Source organism: Theropithecus gelada, chromosome X, assembly GCF_003255815.1.
Source record: "Theropithecus gelada isolate Dixy chromosome X, Tgel_1.0, whole genome shotgun sequence".
Classification (NCBI taxonomy): Eukaryota; Metazoa; Chordata; class Mammalia; order Primates; family Cercopithecidae; genus Theropithecus; species Theropithecus gelada.
In genome coordinates, this window is record NC_037689.1 from 41,307,170 (window position 1) to 41,332,410 (window position 25,241).

General features: G+C 43.7%; 1 protein-coding gene across 11 annotated transcripts in view; it reads right to left on the reverse strand.

Moving 5' to 3' along the window:
* SH3KBP1 (SH3 domain containing kinase binding protein 1) overlaps positions 1–25,241 on the reverse strand; it is a 357,800-nt gene that overhangs the window by 45,715 nt on the left and 286,844 nt on the right. For all 11 annotated transcript variants that reach the window (XM_025372230.1, XM_025372226.1, XM_025372227.1 and 8 more), the window contains 3 exons: positions 19,751–19,802; positions 16,888–16,968; positions 13,494–13,653 (listed from right to left, as the gene is read on the reverse strand). In XM_025372230.1, the coding sequence (XP_025228015.1) occupies positions 13,494–13,653; positions 16,888–16,968; positions 19,751–19,802 (293 nt within the window). The remainder of the gene's footprint in view (positions 1–13,493; positions 13,654–16,887; positions 16,969–19,750; positions 19,803–25,241) is intronic.

The following is a 25,241-nucleotide window of genomic DNA, read 5'->3' on the forward strand; positions in this document are numbered from 1 at the left end:
TAGCTACTAGATGCTGTATCCCCAATTTTAGGAGCGTTGTTCTAATGGCACTGGATCAAAGGAAAAAACTATTATGCTCTAAGTTGGCCAAGGTGGCTGCCCCTCAAGTGGCATTTAGTGTGACCTGGGGTGAATCCTTGTCAGGGAGGGGCTTCTGACTCAGGAGAGTGTTTTACATCTCTGGGATTTGCCTGCAGGCCCCACACAGATGGTCCGATAGCCTGAACCACAAGGGACTATCCTGAAGAAATAGGAACTAATCATCCATGACCAACTCCTCCCCAGATTCTAAAGCACCAGCCACATGTTGATAGGAAGGGGAGTGGGATCCCTCCAGTCTCTCCAACTGAGCCCTGATCCCTCATGCCGAGCACCAGACACAGGCTTAAGTTGAAATGATCTTCGACACAGGGCCAGAAGCAAGCCTACTTTGAAAACACAGTAGGTGAAGTTTAAAAAAGGTTCTGATCCTTCCAAGTATGGAAGCTGCAGCTGGTGTTTTGACAGTGTTCAGACTGTGGGTGTGCAAGCATTTTACAATGTCTATTTGTAAATGCCTTTCACTGTATTTATAGACTCTTAGAACAATGCTAATGAATTTCAGTTCTGAAAAATACCAAAATTTCTGAAATTCTGTGAAGCATGTGTCTGGAGCGGCTGACACCCAATGAGGATGCAGCCCCTCAACGGTCCTCGTTCTCCTCAGTCTGCCCAGCATGTGGGTACCATTTGGCAAAAGGGATGTTATTAAATTCAGAGAAAAAGGAAAAAACCCATCCTTTTGTAATTTGCAAGCTCCTGCAAGTGTTTCTGTCTACAGCTGTTGTGGGTTTCTATGCCTACAGCTGTTAACTAAAAGGAGAACATAAGAGAAGTCAGGAGATACCACCATATATCCAAAGGCATCAGAAGAAAGTTGCCCTTACTTGTTTATGGTTTTTAAATCAAAGTAATGCAATATTCTTATATTTTACCTAGCAGTTTTTGTTATGACTTGGATAGGCAAGTACGGCTAAAAGTCTCCTTGTTTTACTCAAACAGGAACCTAAATTACAGAGAAGAGACTGATGAGACCAAGCACCCCACCAGGTATAAGTAGAACCTATGATCCTATAGAAATAACAGCAGCTCACTTCCTTTGAGAATGAAAAAATAAAAAGAAAAAAGAAATAACAGCAGCAGCTACTGTTTACTGAATGCCTACCATGTGCCAGGCACTAGAATAAGCACTTAAAAAAAAAGAAAAGAAAGAAAGTCGCATTCTGTTTCCCAGGCTGGAGTGCAGTGGCATGATCACAGCTCACTGTAGCCTCGAATTCCTGGACTCGAGTGATCCTCCTGCCTCAGTCTCCTGTGTAGCTGGGACTACAGGTACATGCTACCATGTGTGGCTACTTTTTTTTTTTAATTTGGTAGAGATGGTGCTCTCACTATGTTGCCCAGACTGGTTTTAAACTCCTGGCCTCCAGCAGTCCTCCAGCCTCAGCCTCTCAAGTCACTGGGATTACAGGCATGCTTTAAGTACTCAATCCTCACAACCACCCCTTGAGGTACCTACTATGTGCAACCCCTTGAGTGAAGGGCTCATTGCCCCTACTGCCTGCTGGGAGTGCTATCAGCAGGCACCTGCCAGTTGTCAGCTCTTCCAGGGACCATCTCAGCTGCAGAGAGGCTCCTCAGCCAAGGCACTCCCTCCCCTCCAGGGCAGCCCACACTCCATGGTATCAAAGTCTCAGCCATTTCAGCCCAACATAGGATGACTCAGATGGGCTGTTTTAGCTCTAAAACTTCCCGTGGATTTGGCCAAGGCTTTTTGAGCCAGTATTGTATCATGACTTCTCCCTCCGCTCAATCCTGCTTCTTTTTTGCTTCACAGGTATTGAACCCTAAAACATATCTTCATGCCAAAAGCTGGCTCAGGGTATGCCTTCTAGAGAACCCCACCTGTGACACCCTTGTTTTCATTATATAGATAAGGAAACTGGGGCTCAGTGAAATTAAGTCACTTGCTGATTAAGGGTCATAAAAGCAGTAAAGTGGCAGGGTCTAGAATTGGGCCTATTAAGTCCAACTCCAGAGCTCAAGCTTTTGACTCCTTCTCGAAGCTGCTTTAGTCAGCCTTCTGGTCTTCCAGACTGGGGATCTGGCCTTGGGGACAGTGAGTCATCAAGGATGCCAGGCAGCCTGTGTCACCCCGGCTCACTGCCAGCTAAGTAAATTTACTTTTGCCTCTCTCAGTTTAAAAGTACTAATAATAAACAAAAATCATGCACTCGACCTATCCAGAGGGGCCTATTCTTCCCACTCAGACCCAAGATATAAGATGGGGCTCATGCACAGACGGGAATGTGGAAGATGCACCATGTGCATCTCTCGAGACCATGAACTCAGCCAGTGGCACAGCCCAATTTAGCCTGCATTGGGACAGTTAAGCCAAGACATGTGGTACGGACAAGGTGTTGAAGTGCACAGGAAGCCAAGGCAAGCAAACAAACAAACAAATAAATTAGCAGTAGCACTAACAGCAGCCACACACACACAAAAATACCAAAAAGAACCCATAAACCTTTTGGAGGTGAGCAAGGGTGAAGGGAGAAAGAGCAAATCTACCGATTCCTACTGAACCAAAGATTCCAAGTCCATATGGTGACTCTTTTTGACAGTCCCCACCCCATGCCCCAGAAAGGAGGTGCAAGTGTTTGGGCTTCAACTGCCTACAAAATTTGACAAGGGGGAAAGAAAGCTGGGAAGAAAAGGAAAGGAAGAGAAACAGAAACACCCCATTGCCTGTGCTTAGGAAACCACTGAGGCACACCCCACACATCCTCTATTTGTCATCACTTTTCATTGCATTGGGAACGGATGATAACGGACGTCAAATGTGCAGATGCTAGAGAAACCACTCGAATTATCCTATCTTCTTTTTTTTTTTATGACAACTTTTTACTTTATTTTATTTCAATAGCTTTTGGGGCACACGTGATTTTTGGTTACATGGATGTACAGCAGTGAAGTCTGAGATTTTAGAGCACCTGTCACCTGAGAACCTATCTTCTTTCTTTCTCCAACTCTGCAACCTTGCTTAGTACTCCCTCCTAGTGTAAAACTACTGTGTCTCATTGTTTATCTCTGTGGCCCTGTCCAGTCAGGTAAGCCTGAGGATGCAAGGCCAATGCAATTGAGCACTCCCTTCCTGCTCTCCTGGCTGCCTACTCATAACATCTCAGACTTCAGCTCTGATTGTTAAAGGTGGGTAGAGAGTACCCAGCTGAAGCCCCCATTTTATTACAGACAAAGGTCCTGTGCTCTGAGAGTGGGCAGTGATATACCCAAGGCCACCTAGTTGATTGGTGGCAGAGCTGGAACCAGATGGAAAGTTCCTCATGCCAAGCCAGTCCAATCTTTACCTACCACATTTGGGATGGCAATAATGTAAGTAAGCATCCGCGTGCATAGGTTTTATGCTCCAAGAGATGTTTTTCTCTCAAATCAACAATGACAAGAGGGCCCCACCCATCTGTGAAGACGGCGGATGCAAAGCCAGTCCTTCAGAAGCATTCTGCCCCAGGAGGGATGTTACTGCCCATGGAACTTGGATCCTTCCATCAGGAAAGGACAAAATGGGAGTATCAGTAACCCCAGTTTTCCTTTGCTCCTCAGATGGAGGGCAGGAGGAGCCTCCCTCCCTTTCCCAGAAATCCAGATGCAAAGGTCCTGCTGTTACCTGCTATGAGTCCCCACATACGCACCTGGTAGCCAAAAATGTCCCAGGAATCACAGGAACTTTTGGACTGAAAAAGTGGTACCATTTAAATGTGGGACAAGCAGAGGGAGGCCAGGGGCACAAGAAGCAGAAACCAGAGTGGTTTTCCTGGCAGCTATCCCTTTGCGTCGTGCGTCCTTGTCTGGATGAGAACAAACAAGCTTGGCTATTTATAGATGGTGAAGACACGCTGGGAGGTGATGGGAAAGTGCTCACTCAATTCCCCTCCAAATTTCTGTTCCTTGTGCAGACTCTGCAAATATATTTGGAAGCGGGCCTCTCTCCAGAGCCCATCCAGGGCCCGACAAGCCCTGCAATCCACTATGGCACAAGGATGATGACATCCACAGACGTCACCTGCAAACCCACAGCTTGACATCTCAAAGGGGCGCAAGGGGCTTTAAAGATGCTGAGTCCCCATCTTCAGCAGTGTCTGGAGGAGGGAGAATTCATCACGGTGTGATTGTGAGAAAAGTCCGCAGGGTGCCATGTGGAGGAACAGTACTACTCAAAGACATAGCCCATGAAAAACACATTATAGAAACCAATTAGTACAATGCATGCATGAGGTGTTAACATTTCCTACTGTTTCACTGCCTGATTCTGGTCATCAGTGGCAGGAAAATCAATGTGACTCAGTCTGGGTCGAGGCTAAATCCCGTCACTATGGTTGGTTCACTTTATGTGTGGGTGGAAGGAAAGAGAGTGAGAGAAGATAATATGTACAAATGGAATGAGGTCAGCAAATCATGCAGATGTCCCTAAAGTATGACAAGGTGCTTTCCCCCACGCCTGTGACCTGCGGGACTACCTTCTATCAGTTGCTAGCCTTCCCTGGGTCCTGGCTCTTGCTGCAGCTGGGGGAGGCCACTCATCCTTTCACCCTGAGGATGTCCACTTTTCCACCCCCTTGGGGCTCCAGAGTCTGACGCAGGAACCCCTCTCCCATGGAGGTCACAGATTTGCTGAGTGCCTCTCAAGTTGCCAGGCAACGAGCTAGGCCCCTGAGGTGGAGCAGTTTGTTTAAACTCTCCACATCTGAGCAAGGTAGGCCTTGTGGTATCATTTTGCAGGGGAGGGAACTGAGTGAGACTCAAGGAGGTGAGCACCTTGCCCAAAGTCACAGGGTATCTAAGAAGAGGGGTGGGGTTTCAACCCCAGTGTGCCTGGCCCCAAAGCCCAAGCAAGCAGTGGGTGGGCCTGGTTACCATAGTTAACTACTACCTAGAAGAGGATCTGGGCAAAGGTAGGCACTTAACGAGTATTTGAAACAAATGAATCACACACACACACACACACACACACACACACACACACACACATAGACACACACACACACACAAATTTTCTTTCCTTCCTGAATCTATATCTAGCACCCATTCTCCCCCTTTTTTCCATAGCCAATTTCTCACAAGACAAATGTACCCACTCTTGGCCGCCTGCCCATTCTCTCTTCAACTCACCCCAAATCTGTCTCCTGCCCACAACTGTTCCACGGAAATTGCTCGAATGGGATCACCAAGGGCCAACTAATGAGCAAAGCCTAGCTGTCCCTGGCTCTCGAGATGGCAGCAGTTCTCACAATGTGGTCCCCTGACCAGTAGCAGCAGCAGCAGCACTGGGAACTTGGGAGAAATGCAAATTCTCAGGCCTTAATTCAGACCTACTGAATTACAAACCTGGGGTGCCAGCAATCTGTGTTTCAACAAGCACCCCAAACACCCGTGATTCGGATACACGCCCAGGTGTGAGCACCGCTGATCAGTAGTTGCTCCACACTTCCTCCTTCTAGCTTCTATGACATCACACTCCTCCTACCCTTTTGGATGGCTCCTAGACCTTCCTCCACCCTATACACAGTGATTTTCCCTCTTGCTGTCTCTACTCTTTCCTTCTCCTCTTCTCCATAATCTCCTGAAGTGGTCATATCTATTCCATGCTTGTAACTACCATCTATAAGTCAATGACATCCACCTCTGTAATTGCTTTTTTTTTTTTTTTAATTATTTAGAGATGGGGTTTCGCTCTATCACCCAGGATGGATGGTGTGTAGTGGTGCGATCATTGCTCACTACAGCCTTGAACTCCTAGGCTCAAGTGATCCTCCCACCTCAACCTCTCAAGTAGCTGGGACTACAGACATGCACCACCATGCATGGCTAAGTTTTAAAACTTTGTAGAGATCTCTGTGTTGCCTAGGCTAGTCTAGAACTCCTGGCCTTAAGTGATCCTCCTGCCTCTGCCTCTCACAGCACCAAGATTACACATGTGAGCCACTGCACCAAGCCGACCTCTGCAATTTCTAGCCAGGACCTCTCTCCTGAATTCTCCAAAGATACATCTTCATCCTGATTTGTATTAAAGGAGGGAAACACACAAAAATCACACAAGGAATCACTAGAAATCTTTAGAAAGAAATTCACAACAACTGAGTAATCCCAATTCAAAATGATCCAAGTATACAGTTTATCTGCTGACTTAGGGAACATTGCATGCACTCACTAGCTTTCTCTTCCTCTTTTTTGATTAATGGATTGATTAGTTTATGACTAATAAAAGCAAAGAGGTCTTTTCTAATGCTTTCTTTTGGTGGGCATGGGAGTTGGACACCTCACTGAGTGATCAGTACCTGGAAGCTTATTTCCTGGTACATCATAACCCCAAGGTCTTAAGCCAACATGCCTTGGTAAATTTAAAGAAAAAGTTAACTTCCATGCTCTTAAGTTGGTCCCAAGAGAGACATCTGCCCTACCCTATGCACTTAGTTGATGTTTGGCATATGAATGTTTACTTAATCTTTGCCTCAAGCTAAAATGCCTCAGAACTCATAAGTCATTTAACTCCCAGTGTTTCCCTGAAATCCAGTGCTCCAGCATCATTGCAGGTTAAAAAAAAAAAAGAGCTTCCACTGCATGCTGCCCCTCCCCTTATCCTATGTTCCAATTCTCTCGGTATAGCCTCCAGCCCTTCACAAGAAGGCTACATGGTATGTTTAACATTTAAAGCAATAGGTCATCTCCAAGTGGCACAGGTCTGGAAAGTCACTGGTCCTCCTACCCACATCCTGGTGTCCACCACCCAACTGCCTATCTTCGAGAGCAGTTCCTGGGCACATGTTTTCACATGTAAAGTCAATGGACAGTGAGCTCTGGGATGTCTGATTCATAGTAACCAACTCCCCCCTATCTGGAACCTTCTCATTGAATGGTCTGCTTCCACCCTGACATTCTCAGCCACCAGCCAAAGCAAAATCTGTTAACTCTGCTCTGCCCGACAGAGGATGGAGCCAGCAGGCTCACACCACCTGCTACCACACTGTCAAACCCTTCTTGTCACTATCATCAACTCCCAGAACACACCGGCACCCATGGGAGGACACTGGCTTGTAGAACATTGGCCTCCCTGATTCCAGCTCTTGCCATCTTCCTGAGCCTATGGTGACCACGTGGGTGATCCATCCCCAACTCCGGCCCCTCCTTCCTTGGTATCTTCAGTTCTATGACCTTCATTCATTCATCTTCAGTCACCCACATTTGTGGCCACAACCATTGCAAATATTTTCATCTTCCAAACAAACCCACCTCCAAGGTTGTAAGCACTGACCTCCCCTTTCTGATTACCATCTCCTGTGCTTCCTTCCAGCCATCGACTTTACCTTGCTCCCACTCCATCCTTGCCGGCCTCACTTCCTTTCCTTCATCCCAGACCTTCTCCCCACATCTCTAACTCAAGGCTCCCTGACACCTGCCCCTGGCCACTCAGAGAGCATATGCTACAGCGGAAGAAAGGCAAAGCTCCCCAACTCAGAGTGAAGGTCCTGCTCTAGCCTCTCTATTCTTTGAGAAGAAAATTACCAATCCTTATGCCTTGGAATGTCTGAGTTTGGGAGGATTAACAAGCCCGCTTTGGACTAGTCAGGCTGCTTCTATCTCTTTCCCTATCAGATTTATTTCCTTTTGAGGGTACACACCTGCCCTGCCCCTCACGTTTCTTGCTTACTGCCTTCCACTGCTTGCAATTACTAGAGCTAAGGGCAGCCTGCCTCTCTCCAGCATTTCCTTGGGTTTTTTTCTTCTTTTGGATTCTTCTCCCAAGTTTCAGGAACTCTTCTCACAGAGGAACTCATTTTTATTCAATTGCTAATACACCTTATTATTACTATTATTATTATTGAGACACAGTTTCACTCTTGTTGCCCACGCTGGAGAGCAATGGTGCAATCTTGGCTCACTGCAACCTCTGCCTCCCAGGTTCAAGCAATTCTCCCGCCTCAGCCTCCTTGGTAGCTGGGACTACAGGCACCCACCACCACGCCTGGCTAATTTTTTGTATTTTTAGTAGAGACAGGGTTTCACCATGTTGGCCAGGCTGGTCTTGAACTCCTGACCTCAGGTGACCCACTTGCCTCGGCCTGCCAAAGTGCTGGGATTACAGGCATGAGCCAGCGTGCCCAGCCCACCATTGAATTTTTAAATCAATGCTGGTATTACATTTTTGAAAGTCTTTTCTTCCTGTTGAAATTCCATATGAACTTACTTTCTAGAAGTGGGGAGAACATTCTTACTAAAGGTCAAGTATGTTACTATCTGAGGAACAGAGCGATCACTCTAAGAGCCTTCATGTGCATTTCCACTTGCTCAGACTGAACACAGACTGCTTACTGATGTCATTCTGGTTTTCCTAGATATAATTCCTAAAAACTGTGAACTGGAACACCTGGGTCTGACCAGGACTAATATAATTAATTAAATATTAATAACATAATTATTAATATTGTGCTAATAGTAATAATATATGAATATATTATTTATGTATACTTATAAATATATAAATATACTATTTATTAACACATATTTATATATTTGTTAACATATATTTATATATTAATGGTATATATTCATATATTTCTAAATATATATTGCTAATATATATATTTATAAATATATAGTTAATATATATTAATGATATATTTCTAAATATATACATTTATATTAACAATATATAAAAATATATTTATAACATATATAATATATAACAATATATATTATATATGAATATATGAATATGTTTGTAATATGTAGCTTTTATATATTTAGAAATATATAAATATATATTAATGTCCAACATTAATATATATTAATTGCATATATAATATAAAATGTCCAACTGATTTTGTTACTATACTAATATACATTTATAAATTACATTATATATTATATATATTTATATTTATTTATATATTGACATATATATTTATAAATATATGTATATAAATATACAAAATATATACATATACAAATATATGTATATACATATATTAAATATATATTTATATTTATAAATATGTATTTGTAAATATATACATTTATATTTATAAATATAAATATGTATTTGTAAATATAAATACATATATATATATATATATATTTATGGAAGAAAGGTCTCACTCTGTTGCCCAGGCTGGAGTGCAGTGGCACCATCACAGCTCACTGCAGACTCAACCTCCTGGGTTCAAGCAATCCTCCCACTTTAGCATCCTGAGTAGCTGGGACTATAGATGTGTACTACCCCGCCTGCATAATGTTTAAAAATTTTTTTGTAGAGATGTGGTCTTATTATATTGCCCAGGTTGGTCTCAAGCTCCTGGCCTCAAGTCATCCTTCCACCTTGGTCTTCTAAAGTGCTGGGATTACAGACAGGAGCCACTGCGCCCGGCTCTGTAATACATTTTTTGTTAAGTGAATATATCTAAAAGTGATGATGCTTTTCCTAAACTTATGTACAGTATTCCTTTTTTGTGAAAGATGCTAGCTCCTGTTTAAAGAGAAAGAAATTACTCTCCTCTGAAAGCCGCACTTGGCAGCAAGACTTCTGGCTGGTTAGAAGCAGCGTGAGCCCGGACGCTGCAGCTGCAGTGGCAATGCCTAGCTCCCAACGAGTGCTGCTTACAGTGACTACATGTCCATGCATTCAATCGTCCATCTAGCCATCCATTCACCTGGTCAGGTAAATGTTGGTGAAGATCTGGGTTCACACAGAACACAATACCCTTTCTCCAGAGGACCACTGACACAAAACTATTTGAATTAACATTCATACCTCCACTAATTTGGCAGAGCAAAACAAGTTCATAAACCAATATACAGGTTGGTTGTTCAATGTAATTGCTTAGCAAAAAAACATAAAGTGCATTAAGTATCAAGGAACAATAAGCCTTTCTCTGATAAAAGTGTTTTTGTGTGGCAATCCACGGCATAATAGGTTACTTAGAATGTAAGACACGCATACTAAAGAGCTTGTACAGAGGCTGGGAAGGACGACAGGAGAGGCAAAATTGAACAAAATATAAGTACTGGCACCTCCCCCTCTTTTAAGGAACCATGGCATTCAACAAGTGTTTGTTAAATGAGCCACTACCATATGCTCGACACCGTAAGGCATGTGGAGATGACAAAACACACTCTTGATCTGCTTTAAATCTGGTGAAGAAGTCCGGGGGTGTTTGCATCCCAAGTAGCACAGCATGGGGCCCAGCACTAGGCTAAACACGGGTGGCAGGCATTTGGAGGAGAGAGCAATCATGAGATCTAAGGGAAGGCTTCCAGAGGAGGGCATGCTAACAGGGGCTCTCAAATCTGAAGCATGAGCAGGCGCTTGAGAGGCAGCCAGGCAAGGAGGGGCGAGCACCGTCAACAACTTGGAAGAATCTAGAGCAATGGCTGTCACGGTGTGGATTCCATCACCACCACCACCACCACCACCACCAGCAGCTTTCAAAAATGTAAATTCTCAGACCCACCCGAGACCTACTGAGTGAGCAACTGTGGGAATAGCACCCAGTGATCTGTTTTGAACAAGTTCTCCAGGTGATTCGGAGGCATGCTTGAGTTTGAGAACCACTGAGTAAGAGCAGGCACTGCCCTCCCTTAAACTGGCTAAGCAGGAATCTCAGGGCTTTCCTCCCCTACACCCTCCTGCAAACCAGTGTCTAGGGAGCTAGGCAGTCATAGGGTATATGGAGGGCTGGGGGCTGACCACCCTCTCCCAGGCTGCTCAGATGGTACGCACTGTTAAGAACAACTACCTCTTCCACTGGCTTCACAAACCTCTCTCATGCATCTCCCTTCATGTCCTGGACTTCTAACTAACCACTGGATACTGGGAGACCCAGAGGCAGAAAAGAGATAAGCAGAGGAAGGAGGCAAATGGGATCACTGTGAGCCCAGAAGTTTGGTGGTGATGACACGTTTCCCCCCAGGCTTGCAAAGCCTGTACCTATCCTATAACCAGAGAGTTGCAAGAAGCTCTAGAAGGCAAAGCAGCAGTTGGAATTCCACTTCTCTTCAATCAGATTGTTAGAAAGAGCAGCAGGAATATTTTGGAAATTGTTATTGAGCTAACGGAAATGTTTGTAGCCCCTGGGAGACTAATAGGATTTGCCAGGGCATGGCTTCAGGCTCTTCTTTGCGATGTGCAACCTTTGCTGCTCCACATCTTCCCCATTTGTATAGCTCATATTCTTTTTGGAAGCACTTTGGTTTACATAAGCTTTTTCTTCTGATATACTAGTTTCTGGGCTGAGCACACCACTGAAATGGTCCTTGCTAAGGTCATCAAGACTGTCAAGTGGCCCCAATATGCGCGTGTGCAAAGAACCTTCTATTGTCAGTTCATAGGAGAGGGTGGAGCATGGAGAGTCCTCACCAACTCAACGGGGGTGTCACACGGAGGCAGTTGTTGGATTGGACCTTGGGAGATGCCTGTAGAATGACACAGGTGAACCAGCTGCTACTCAAATAGGCTCACACGCACCTGAGATGACCACAGCTCTGTATCGACTGGGCAGCCAGCCTCCCACACACCCACGTTGTGACCTGCCTCTATATTTGAGCCTGGGAGTTGTGTTTTTGTTGTTGTCATTGTTATGAAAAGCAAATGAGCCATACTACAATACAGATGAATGTTGAAGACATCATGCTAAGTGAAATAAGCCAGTCATAAAAGGATGAATCCGCTGGGCACAGTGGCTCACACCTGTAATCCCAGCACTTTGGGAGGCCCAAGGCGGGCGAATCACCTGAGGTCGGGAGTTTGAGACTAGCCTGACCAACATGGAGAAACCTGGTCTCTACTAAAAATACAAAATTAGCCAGGCATGGTGGTGCATGCCTGTAGTCCCAGCTACTTGGGAGGCTGGGGCAGGTGAATCCCTTGAACCCGGGAGGCGGAGGTTGCGGTGAGCTGAGATCGTGCTATTGCACTCCAGCCTGGGCAACGAGAGTGAAACTCTGCGTCAAAAAAAAATAAAAAATAAAAAAAGAAGATGAATCCTGTATGATTCCACTTACTGAGGTACCTGGAGTAGTCAAATCCATAGAGACAGAAAGTAGAATGGTGGCTGCCAGGGGCTGGGAGAGGAGGTAAATGAGGAGTCACTGTTTAAAGGGTACAGAATTTCAGATTTACAAGATGAAAAGAGTTCTGGAAATGGTTGTACAACAATGTGAACATACTTAATGCCACTGAACAGTGCACTTAAAATGGTTAGGATGATAATTTTTACAATGCGTGTATTTTACCACTAATTAAAATTTGTCTTTAAAAAAAGTAAATGAGCTATTTTTGTCTTACTGCAGTGTGCCTAATTCAATAGGCAATAATCAAAATAACAATGAAAATAATGTTGATTTCCATACTTGGGAATTATTTAGGTGCATTCCATTATCATCCTCTATTTACAGATGAAAAAAGTGAGGTGAGAGGATAGTATAGCCAAGCTCCTACTTCTCCCATGAATGAGGTGGGCTGAGATTCCAGCCCAGAGGTCTGTCTGACTCCAATGCAAGAGCTGTGAAGCCCATGCAACTTTCACCATGCCAACTTAGCTCATAAGAACAAAAATTCAGTGACTGTGTTGACATGCACACCTAAAGACCTCTGGGTCACTGGCCTGCCCTGGTGTGTTACACCAACACATGTAATACACATATATTTTAATATTATGGTAGAAAGTTCTGGCAATGAACTTATGGAGAGAATTCAACAGTTCCTTGCTCTGTGGTAGGTATCTCAGGTCTGGAACACACAATGTCCAACTCTGATTTCACGGAACACATGCATCCAGCCCGCTGGCGAATGAATTTTCATTCTGTCAAGCACATCTCGGAACACATGCCTGCATAAAGCACGTCCCCAGCCTTTGAGGGTCTTAGAGCTAGAGACATTCCTGGATCTGGGTTCCACAATAGGCTGTACAGTGAAGAGCACAGGGAGCCTGGGCTATGGAAAGAAGCCCTGCAGACCAGTGAGGGTCAGGGGTCGTAGCCACACATGAGATGTACATACTTGAGGCCAGCACAACATCCAGGGGGAAAAAGAGGGACACGCCACCTGCATTTCCAGGCTGAAGGGCAGTTGGCCTTGCTTCTAATGAGGCCCAGGAAAAACCCCTACGTGTCAGCAGGGCCTAAATGCTGGGTACCCAGTTCTCATCTGCTAATCCTGAAACCCACACGGCACCCCTCAACCTCACACTCACTTTTGCCCGAGTGCAGCAGCAAGGACAGAAGTGGCCGGTGTCTTCAGATAATTTTGCTGGAGGATGTAAGAGGGAAGCTTGAGCCCCACTTCTCTTCTCCTTTCCTCCCAAGGTCTGTGGCAGTCAGTTCCCCTCCTGTGTTCCTTCCAGAGCCGCCCCACACCCACCCCAGAGGTGAAAGCGCAGGAGTACCTGGTGTGTGTCAGCGGACCCACTGGTCGCTCTGGCCTTCTCGGGGGCAGTGCGCCAGGTCTGCTGAGAGAATTGGTCTTAGGCGGCCGAGGCTTTTTTGGTGGTATGGCAGGAACGGAGGGCTTCTGTAAATCCAGTTTTGGCTCTCTCTCTGGTCTTTCTTTAAATCATTGTTTAAAGAAAACAGACAGATCTAGTGTAAGTGACAGTACTTAGATGCAGATCACTCATTTCCTGCTTAAAAAAAAAATCACCGATGCTATTTCTGAAGGTGAATGTGGAAGGCCAAGAGCACCACTTATTCTTTGTCAGGTTAGAAGAAGTCCCACAGAGCTCACTGTTCCCTCCCTTGCACACCTTCACTCATGCTGGTCCTTCTGCCTGAAGTGTCCTTCTGGCCACTGCCCACCTTCAGCATACTCCAGTTCTTCCTTCGAAGCCTGGCTGAAACATGACACTGTCATGTTCCCTTCCCAACAGCTCAAAGGCAGACTTCCTTCCTTCCTTACCTGAGCATTACAGGGCAGCACTTTACAAACACGCTCAGACACTTTCTGGGTGTTTGCATGTTTGGCACGGCCTGTAGGCTGACAGCCCCTGAGGGGAGGGCCTAGGTCTGGTCAACTCCTCAGAGCCGTATGTGGTGCTGGCATGGAGTCAGGGCTCAGCAGAGGGCTGAGGGGTTTGGTCAGTGGCCCACAGGACCTGCTGGCTATGGCAAGGAAAGAGGCCTGACATGTCTCAGGGTGGCCTCTGAAAAGGGCCATGAGTCAATAAAAGGGAAAGCATTTCAGGGAACAATGAGTTCTGGATTCTTCTTGTGCACAGTTTGAACTTGGAAGGCAAACTAGGACTTCACAGGTATATGGTTTCTAAGGCTTTTTGGAGTGAGAGCTATTAGAATGAAGTTGAAGCCAGATCTGTTGGACGAACGGGGCAGTGGTCAGTGACAGCCTCATATTTTCTGTTCCCAACTAGCCTTGCTCCGTGCATGGTATAAAAAGCATACATCCACATTCTTCTTGATAAAGATGGAACTTTAGAGAGTTGCCCATTAGACTATAGGCAGGTTCCCTATGCTTACTTGTAAGATGGTACTCAGGACAACTTTTACTTGCAAACACAGACTCATGTTGTTTGGGTCCCCAGATGGTTGGCAAAAGGTTAAAAAAACCCATCAGGGCTGGGTGCGGTGGCTTATATCTGTAATCCCAGAGCTTTGGGAGGGCAAGGTGGAAGGATCACTTGAGGCCAGGAGTTCGAGACCAGCCTGGGCAACAGTAAAACACCATCTCTACAAAAACTAGCCGGGCATGGTGGCACACACCTGTAGTCCCAGCTACTCAGGAGGCTGAGGCAGGAGGATTGCTTGAGCCCACAAGTTCGAGGCTGCAGTGAGCTACAATCGTACCACTGCACTCCAGGCTGGGTGACAGAGCAAGACCCTGTCTCTAAAAAAATAAAATAAAAATAAACCCATCAGGTATTATTGTGCTCATCCCCACAATGTGGGGAAATATGCTCCAATCAGGAATGCTGGGAACTCATATTATGGCACACAGGGGCCAGAGGAGGAAGGGCTCTGTTGAAATGCAAAGCAGGGGACATTTCTCCTATTGCAGCAGGACAGGAACTCCAGCAGCCTGCAGGATGAATGGAAAAGGCAGTTTGTGCTGACCCAACGGGGAGAACAAGTCTCCGGGTAGGGCTGATTCCCTGGCTTCCCTATTGCATCTGACCAGGGATTCTGCCTCCCTGACCCACTGTGGCATAGAACAAGGGATCATGAGAGGGGAAGGAACTAGCAATGTGGGGCCGCTTGGTCAGCCAACTAGGGTGGTTGTTCACATGTAGGCCTAGTCCATAGGTCAGCATGGACTAGTGCAGGAAGTGTCCCTATCACAGAGACTGGCTATTACCCAGAAACTAGCCATGTATCCTCCATGAAGACAGAGGGTGGTGTCTGGTTAATTCACACCACACACTTTTTTTTTTTTTTTTTTTGAGACAGGGTCTCACTCTGTTGCTCAGGCTGGGGTACAGTGGCGTGATCACAGCCCACAGCAGTCTTGATCTCCAGACTCAAGCAATCCTTCCACCTCAGCCTCCCAAAGTAGTTGGGACTATGGACACAGGCCACCAGGCCTGGCTAATTTTTTTTTTTTTTTTTGGTAGAGACAGGGTCTTGCTATGTTGCCCAGGCTGGTCTTGAACTCCTGGGCTCAAGCAGTCCTCCCACCTCAGCCTCCCAAAGTGCTGGGATTACAGGTGTGAGCCACTGTGCCCGGCTATACCAACGCTTTTATACAAAGAGTTATTCATATGGTATATATTCAATGGCTGTTTTTTTCATCAATCTGTGACACAGACCTGGCCTTCACAATGAGGTTCCACAAGTCAAGTTCTAACTGCTCACTGCGAAAGAAAGAGGTATAGCTTCTTAAGAGCTTGCAATGTTGGTACAATTTTTGGCAGGCTGACATGAAATATTAAATTTCACAATAAAATTTCACGAGACCACCAAGGAGCACCTCCAAATAATTACATTCATTAATTCAGCATTTCTCTTGTGACTTAAAAATAACTGCTTTTTAAAATGGAATTTGCTCAGCCTCCTGTTCATAATAACTTAGCACTTTTCCCATAAAAATGTGTGATCAATCAATCCTAGACATCTAATAAAATGAGTCCTTCTACAGTATGCAGATTTCTTTGGGAGAGACTCTCAAAATGGTAGGAGTCAAACACGTTCATAAACCTGACTGCAGGACACACATTAAGCTACTTCCCAGCCAGTGACACTCCTGACCACCTTCAGGAGACTCCGGGGACCAAGCTGCTTTTCCCAGTATTACCATGCCACCCTCCCCTCCTCCAGTATCCTTGACCAAGGACATTTGTCTGTAATAACGTTAACCAGAGTCAAGGGTCCATGAGTGACCAAAGAAAAGAGCTTTCATTTGTTTATTTCTCTGGATGTGAATTTCACTAAGCCAAATCCATCCATCAACAGTGAATGAGCACCTTGGGACACTAGGCATGAAGGACAGGCTAAGTGGAAACTGACAGATATATACCAGGCTCTAAAGGAACTTACACCTGACTTCAGGGTGCGGAGAGGGTGGCCGTGGTAGAGACATCAGGAAACAGCAGCGATGTGTTAATTGACTAGACTGGTAATTTTTCATATGATGAGAAATTCTGGTCCCACGAAGTACCACATAACCCTCTCCTACTTCCTTAGCAATAGGATTTGTAAAAGCAATCAAAACAAAACCATGATCACCATATTCCAAAGGAAAAGCAAATCCTGTGGGTATTCTGGACTAGCTGTGTAACAGACAGCTTCAGCTCTTGCTGTTCTAGAAGTGCCAATGAAGAATTGATTTCATACCTTTTTCTTCTGTTCTGTTTGGAAGCATTTCTGGTCTTTCAGGAGGTATCTTTTTAATTTCATGTTTTCTCTCAGTGGTGCCTAGGAGGGAAAGGGTAATAGTGATCAGAAAATGTTTTCTCTATTCAATTATTAGACACACCAGCATTTAAATCTGTATCAGGTAGAGCAAAGTCAGTAAGTTTTTTCCCCTGAGTTGGGTGTTAGCATTACCTGGCAAACACGAGCTGTTTAGAAACAGAGCAGAAGTCATTTCTGGCCTATGTCGTTAAGCTCACCTGCCTATGTATCCTTAATTTATAAGAACACCACTAATAATATTTTCTGATATTTAAGCCTGATTTCCTTAGGCATCAATATAGTCACAGGAAATCACTGGGTGGGGGTGGAGCATGTGTATAAATAAATGTCAATTATCAAACTTTACAAATAAGGGGCCACTGAATGTTGTGTTCTACCAATAAAAGGGGGTTTCATAGGAATCTGGATCCCATTTTGTAGCCATTTTAAAATAGGGCCTGGAATTATCTGATACTCCTCCCAGTAAGAGGTGAAGTCTACAGTCCCTTGCCAGGAATGTGGGTGGGCTTGTGACTGCTTTGACCAGTGGCAGGAATGATACCATGTAACTTCCAAAGCTGAGTCATAAAAGTCCCTGTAGTTTATGCTTTATTTGCTGGAATACTGAACCTCCATGTAAGAAGTCAACTACCCTGGAGAGGCCACATATAGATGCTCTAGCCTATAGCCCCAGCTGAGCCCAGCCTTCCAGGCACCCTTGCCAAGGGGAGCCAGACATGTGAGGGAAACATTCATCCTCGAAGTGGATCCTCCAGCTTCAGCTAGTTCAGTATTCCCAGCTGAGGTCCCAGATATGATGGAGCAGCGACAAGCCATCCCAGCCATGGCCTGTTCTTGACCCACAGAATCCATGAACATAAGAAGGTTGTTGTTTTATGCCACCAAATTTGGGGTCCTTCAAGTATTACATTTTTTCAAATGTACCACTTAGCATTTAGTCTTTACCTACATGGACTGCAGCTGCTCCCTTTCCTGGGGTTTTCTCATTGGCGCCAGTGGCCTCAGGCATGTAAAAGCACTTGAGAAATAGCTAAAGCACAAACCAGTCAAAAGTACTCCTCTTATGTACGGACTGGGTTGAGTTCTTAACAAACTCTTTACACGACCAGTTCCAAAGATGGGTGCTTGGTACTAGAAATCTCAATTACACAACCTCAGAGGACAAAAGAAGTTAAAAAAATATCCACCAAACACACCCTTTACTTAATTCCTCTTAATGACTCACTACAAATTAATCACTGCATCTCATTTCTGTCAATTTCATATCTGATTTTTTTTTTTTGGTAAAATAATCAAACACGAGGAAAGCTGATGATGGAGAAAATATGAATATCTATCTCCCCATTACAAAGGAGTTCCCAATATCATTCAGGCAGGATAAATGAGCAGTAATCTATGAAGATTAAATGCCATCTTGCTTTGCCCCACAGAGACCCATCATAAACTTTGGTAAAATTGTTTTAAAAGGGTAAGAATTTGCCTACCATGCTACAATCTACTCACCTAACAATAATGAAGTCAGTATCATTCCTAGAGACACAGAAAGAACTGACAATCCTACTATACTGAAGAATCCAATCTTAGCTACATTCTAGACTGCCTGAGCCTTGGACTCCTCAACTAATCTCCATGGTCTCTGATCAATTACCAAGGCCTACAGGGAAAGGGGTCTTCAGAGAAAAGCAAATAAATAGCTTGCTTCAATTTCAGCACAATAAAATATATGGCCAGAACCACTAGGTGGCAAAATGAAACTGCTCAATGCAAACAAGGATGGGGGCGGAGCAAAAGATGTAATTAACATCCCATTTCAGGACTTAATCTCTATAATTCTCAAATATGCCAAAGGGAATGGGAAAGGAATTTGGGGTCAAGCTTTTCCTCCGAACTTGGTGGGCCAAAAGAACTTAAAAATCACTTCTTACTAAGTTTATAAATAAACCAATCTGGAAATTTATTGATAATTTAACTGTTATAGAAATATCATAATTGTGAATGTGTAGAACTAAAAATACCCCTTCTCTTCTATTTTAGTTGTTAATTTTTTAAAATGCTACTTAACTAATTATTCATGGAGGAATTTTTCCCTATAATTAATTTTAACTATTATAAAGAGGAGTTCTACTGGGAAATATGAAATATCTTTTTATATATGAGAATCCAGTGTGAAACGAGTTACCAAATGTTCGACATCAATTCTTCCTCTATTATTCAACCTGAATATCTGAACTACACAGAAAAAAAAGTGAATCAGACTCTTCAAAATTAAAAAAGAATCATGAGGAAAAGTATTGCTAGAAAAACATCTTTTTGTTGAAGCGTAAGTGAAGTCAGTACAGATTTTGGTTAACCGCACGGGACAGACACTGAAAATTCAGCAACACTGTACATGCACAACAATGCTATGACCCGTGGGAAACAACCTTCCCTAAGCTGACCTTCAACTGGACACAGGTGAAACAGGGCAATTAAGTTATTTTCTCCTCAAAAGCTGTTTACTTAAAAAACCCAAACTTGTTTTTTCTTTAAATTCTTTCTGATCATTCTCTTTGGGAGCCTAGATTTTTACACTATATCAGGGTCACATTTTAATGGTATGTTTATCTTTTAGGAAAAACAGAAGTATCTTTAAAACCTGCCTGCTGAGATCAAATCGTAACTTCCCAAGTTGTCAATCTATGGCACTTGAACCAGGAATCCTGAACTCTACACTGAGGATGATTTGAATATATGCAAAAAGAAAGATGCACATTTTATCTGATGGAACCGAAAGGTACATTACCTGCCCCTTGTTTGATGACAGGAGCGGATGGAGGCGGTGGCTTCTTGGGTCTCTGAAAAATTAATAAAAATTATACCACATGAGACTGTTGGCAAGCCTGTCCTCTCACAGAAGGACCACAGACATTGTTTTCTAAGTGCAGTTTGGACAATTTAGAGAACCTCTCCAAAAAAATTGAGCAATTCTCTCTCCAGGGACGTCAGTTTTTGGCACTTCTAAATAAACACTACAATAAATCCAGTCGGCAAAACAAAACTCCAATCGACAAATGAAACGCCATTTCCCCCTTTCTAAATATGTAACAGCCTTCTGGAAAAGCACGGCTCAGCAAAAATGGCCTGAAACCAGCAAGCACAATGGTACTCCTACGCTGAAGCTGCATTTGCAATTAAGATTTAATCTGCTGAATAACCATGCAATTCAAAAAGAGTCACTGTAAAGATTCAAAATCGAATCTGCTCTGGATGTAGGACTTTCAACAAAATGCAGGCTGAGGGCCCACTGCAGCCACATCAGGTTGCAAGCCTTTTGCCCCTTTCTATGCTGAGGCTGGCAGGCCATTTGTTAGACATCCCACAGACTCATTGCACACGTGATAAGCTGGAACAGAGAGGGATTTTTTTGTTGTTGTTTTTGTTTGTTTGTTTTTGCTTCTTTTTTGTTTTTTGTTTTTTGTATATCAGCCGTGATTTGTTTTTCTCACACGCTGTCACTCTGTAGGTGATGGAGGCAGCAGTGCAATCAATGGCATTCATCCCTGAACTGGTGCCAGAGTAGCCAGCATTTTCTTGCCACCCAGGATTGACTGTGGGAGAGAGATGATCAGACTGGACTTGGCAAATTATTACATGGCCAAAGAATCCAGCCAGGGCACTGTTCTCAGACAGCTGTGTTGGGGGAAGAGGGACCGAGGGCAAGGGGAGAACTATCTCAACATCAAAATCATTAAGGAAGGAAGGAAGGATGAGAACGGGGGAGGGTTTGAGCAGAAGATCCACATCCCTGCTGACACTTCTCATCCTCTCTGGGCATCATATACTTGTGATTTTTAAAAAGCTCCACGAAGTCTCTTCTGCTCTCTGAAAATGTACTACTGTGCCATTACCATTACCAAGGGGACCAGCCAAAGTACCCACCCATCACCAGCCCTGACCCATCAGTGCCTGATGCAGCACTGCAACATGGAAAGAAATGGTTTTAAATAAAACCCAGAGAATATTACATCCACAGGGAACTTTCTCAGGTGGCATCAGAGCATGTAGGCTCTGGATTCAATCACATATCAGCTTTGTTTTTTACCAGCTAGGTGATTCAAGCCAAGTTATTCCATTAGGTGCAGGCTAGGGGTGGGGGAGTTCAGAACTTTACTGGCATTATAAATCCTGGCTCTTTCCACTGTTACCCACAGATGTGGGGCAAGTGACCTCACCAAACTGAACCTTCTCATCTATAAATGATAATATGACCTCCCTCTTAGGAGAAGTTAAATTCATAAGCAGAAGTAAGTACTGACTTGTTTAACCTGCGTGACAGTGATATGATACCCATTTTGCAGATGAAATAATTGAGGCTTTGAGAGATGAAGTCATTTCTTGAGGTAACCAGGCTACTAAAAGGGGTTGGGGGCATGGCTAGGCATCAGGCCCAGGGCTGCCTGACCCACAGGCGTGCTGTTGGCCACCGTGAGATCCATCCTGCCAGAAAATGTCCACAAGACAAACCATCACACAGTCATGAAACCACACACAAGGAGTTTATAAAAACACAGGGAACTGTATTGTGTTAAAGCTGAAAAAAAGGATATCAAATTGCAGCTATAGTATGAGCTCGACTAGGCTGCAACATACACAGAAAGAAAAAGAGGAAAGAAATTTAAAGCAGTGATCTCTGATTCTGGGTGCATATGTGTGTGCATGTATGTGTGTGTGTGTGTGTGTGTGTCATTCTTAATGTTTTTCTGTATTGTCTCTACGAGTGCAGAGAAATATACTTTATTAAAATAAAGAAAGCTGCTCTAAGAGCCACCTGCCCTTACACACAGGTGCTCTGTGGGATGGATGTGTTTCTGCCTCATGGTCTCACATTATTCTTTCCCCTTTTGCCTGCCCCTTCTAGCTCTCCACTAACTCTTTTTCTTCCTTCCTTCTCTGTCACTGTGTTAATTAGAGTGGGGACAGATGTGTGTTTACCTAACAAAAGTATCAGTGAAGTTCTGCCAGTTAACCTTCCTTTACCTCAGAATCAGAGTAGAGGCATACCTCAGAGATACTGCAAACTCAATTTTAGACCACTGCAATAAAGCGAGTCACAAGAATTTTTTGGTTTCCTGGTGCATATAAAAGTCATGTTTATGCTTTACTGTAGTTTATTCAGTGTGCGATAACATGTCTAAAAAAGCAATGTACGTACCTTAATTTAAAAATACTTCACTGCTAGAAAAAACTAACGATCATCTGAGCCTTCAGCGAGTTGTAAACTTTTTGCTGGGGGAGAGTCTTGCCTCAATGTTGACAGCAGCTGACTGATCAGGGTGGTGGTGGCTGAAGGTTGGGGTGACTGTAGCAATTCCTTAAAATAAGACAACAACGAAGTTTGCCGTATCAATTGACTTCCTTTCGTGAAAAATTTTTCTATATCATGTGATGCTATTTGATAGCATTTTACCCAGAGTAGAACATCTTTCAATACTGGAGTCAATCCTCTCAAATTCTGCCACTGCTTTATCAACTAAGCATAAGATTCTAAATCCTTTGTTGTCATTTCAACAATGTTCACAGCATCTTCACCAGGAGTAGATTCCATCTCAAGAAATCACTTTCTTTGCTCATCCATAAGAAGTAACTCTTCATTTATTCAAGGTTGATCATGAGATTGCAGCAATTCAGTCACATCTTTAGGCTCCACTTCCAATTCTAGTTCTCTTGCTATTTCTGCCACATCTGCAGTTATTTCATCCACTGAAGTCTTGAACCCCTGAAAGTCATCCCTGAGGGTTGGAATCAACTTCTTCCAACCCCTGTTACTGTTGATATTTTGACCTCCTCCCATGAATCAAAAATATTCTTACTGGCATCTAGAATGGTGAGCCCTTTTCAGAATTATTTCAATTGACTTTCCCCAGATCCATCAGAGGAATCACTATCCACAGCAGCTATAGCCTTATTTCTTAAATAACAAGACTTGAAAGTTGAAACGACTCTGATCCATGGGCTGCAGAATGGATGTCGTAGTAGCAGGCATGAAAACAGCAATCATCTTCTTATACATCTCCATCAGAACTCTTGAGTGACCAGGTGCATTGTCAATAAGCAGTAATATTTTAAAAGGAATTTTTTTTTCTAAGCAGTAGGTCTCAACAGTGGGCTTAAAATATTTAGTAAACCATGCTGTAAACAGATGTGCTATCATCTAGGCTTTGTTTTTCCATCTATAGAACAGAGGCAGAGTAAATTTAGCATAATTCTTTTTTTGTTGTTTTTATTTTTGAGATAGGGTCTCACTCTGTCACCCAGGATGGAGTGCAATGTGCGATCACAGCTCACTGCAGCCTTGACCTTCCAGGCTCAAGAGATCCTCTCACTTCAGCCTCCCAAGTAGCTGAGGCCACAGGTGCACATCACTGTTGTGGGAAGTCAGAGACCCCGAACCGAGGAACTGGCTGAAGCCGCGACAGAAGAACATAAATTGTGAAGATTTCATGGACATTTATTAGTTCCCCAAATTAAGACTTTTATAATTTCTTACACCTATCTTTACTGTAATCTCTGAACATAAATTGCGAAGATTTCATGGACACTTATCACTTCCCCAATCAATACCCTTGTGTTTTCCTATGCCTGTCTTTACTTTAATCTCTTAATCCCATCATCTTCTTCGTAAGCTGAGGAGGATGAATGTCGCCTCAGGACCCTGTGATTGTACCAACTGCACAAATTGTTTGTAGAGCACGTGTGTTTGAACGATATGAAATCTGGGCATCTTAAAAAAAAAAAAAGAACAGGATAACAGCGATGTTCAGAGAACCAGAGAGGTAACTTTGAACTGGCCGCCAGTGAGGCGGACGGAACAGAGCTATATTTCTCCTCTTTCATAAGCAAATAGGAGAAATATCGCTGAATTCTTTTTCTCAGCAAGGAACATCCCTGAGAAAGAGAATGCACCCTGAAGGTAGGCTTATCGACAGCCCCTTTTAAGGTGTCCTGTCTTTTGTGGTCGAAGGCCCCTTTTAAGGTGTCCCGTCTTTTGTGGTCGAAGGCCCCTTTTAAGGTGTCTCGTCTTTTATGCTCGAAGCCGAAGGGATGAAATAAGCCCCAGTATCCTGTAGTGCTCCCAGGCTTATTAGGAGGAGGAAAATTCCCACAAATGGTGCTGGGAAAATTGGCTAGCCATAAGTAGAAAGCTGAAACTGGATCCTTTCCTTACTCCTTATACGAAAATTAATTCAAGATGGATTAGAGACTTAAATGTTAGACCTAATACCATAAAAATCCTAGAGGAAAACCTAGGTACTACCATTCAGGACATAGGCATGGGCAAAGACTTCATGTCTAAAACACCAAAAGCAACGGCAGCAAAAGCTAAAATTGACAAATGGGATCTAATTAAACTAAAGAGCTTCTGCACAGCAAAAGAAACTACCATCAGAGTGAACAGGCAACCTACAGAATGGGAGAAAATTTTTGCAATCTACTCATCTGACAAAGGGCTAATATCCAGAACCTACAAAGAACTCAAACAAATTTACAAGAAAAAAACAAACAACCCCATCAAAAAGTGGGCAAAGGATATGAACAGACATTTCTCAAAAGAAGACATTCATACAGCCAACAGACATATGAAAAAATGCTCATCATCACTGGCCATCAGAGAAATGCAAATCAAAACCACAATGAGATACCATCTCACACCAGTTAGAATGGCGATCATTAAAAAGTCAGGAAACAACAGGTGCTGGAGAGGATGTGGAGAAATAGGAACACTTTTACACTGTTGGTGGGATTGTAAACTAGTTCAACCATTATGGAAAACAGTATGGCGATTCCTCAAGGATCTAGAACTAGATGTACCATATGACCCAGCCATCCCATTACTGGGGATATACCCAAAGGATTATAAATTATGCTGCTATAAAGACACATGCACACGTATGTTTATTGCAGCACTATTCACAATAGCAAAGACTTGGAATCAACCCAAATGTCCATCAGTGACAGATTGGATTAAGAAAATGTGGCACATATACACCATGGAATACTATGCAGCCATAAAAAAGGATGAGTTTGCGTCCTTTGTAGGGACATGGATGCAGCTGGAAACCATCATTCTTAGCAAACTATCACAAGAACAGAAAACCAAACACCGCATGTTCTCACTCATAGGTGGGAACTGAACAATGAGATCACTTGGACTCAGGAAGGGGAACATCACACACCGGGGCCTATCATGGGGAGGGGGGAGGGGGGAGGGATTGCATTGGGAGTTATACCTGATG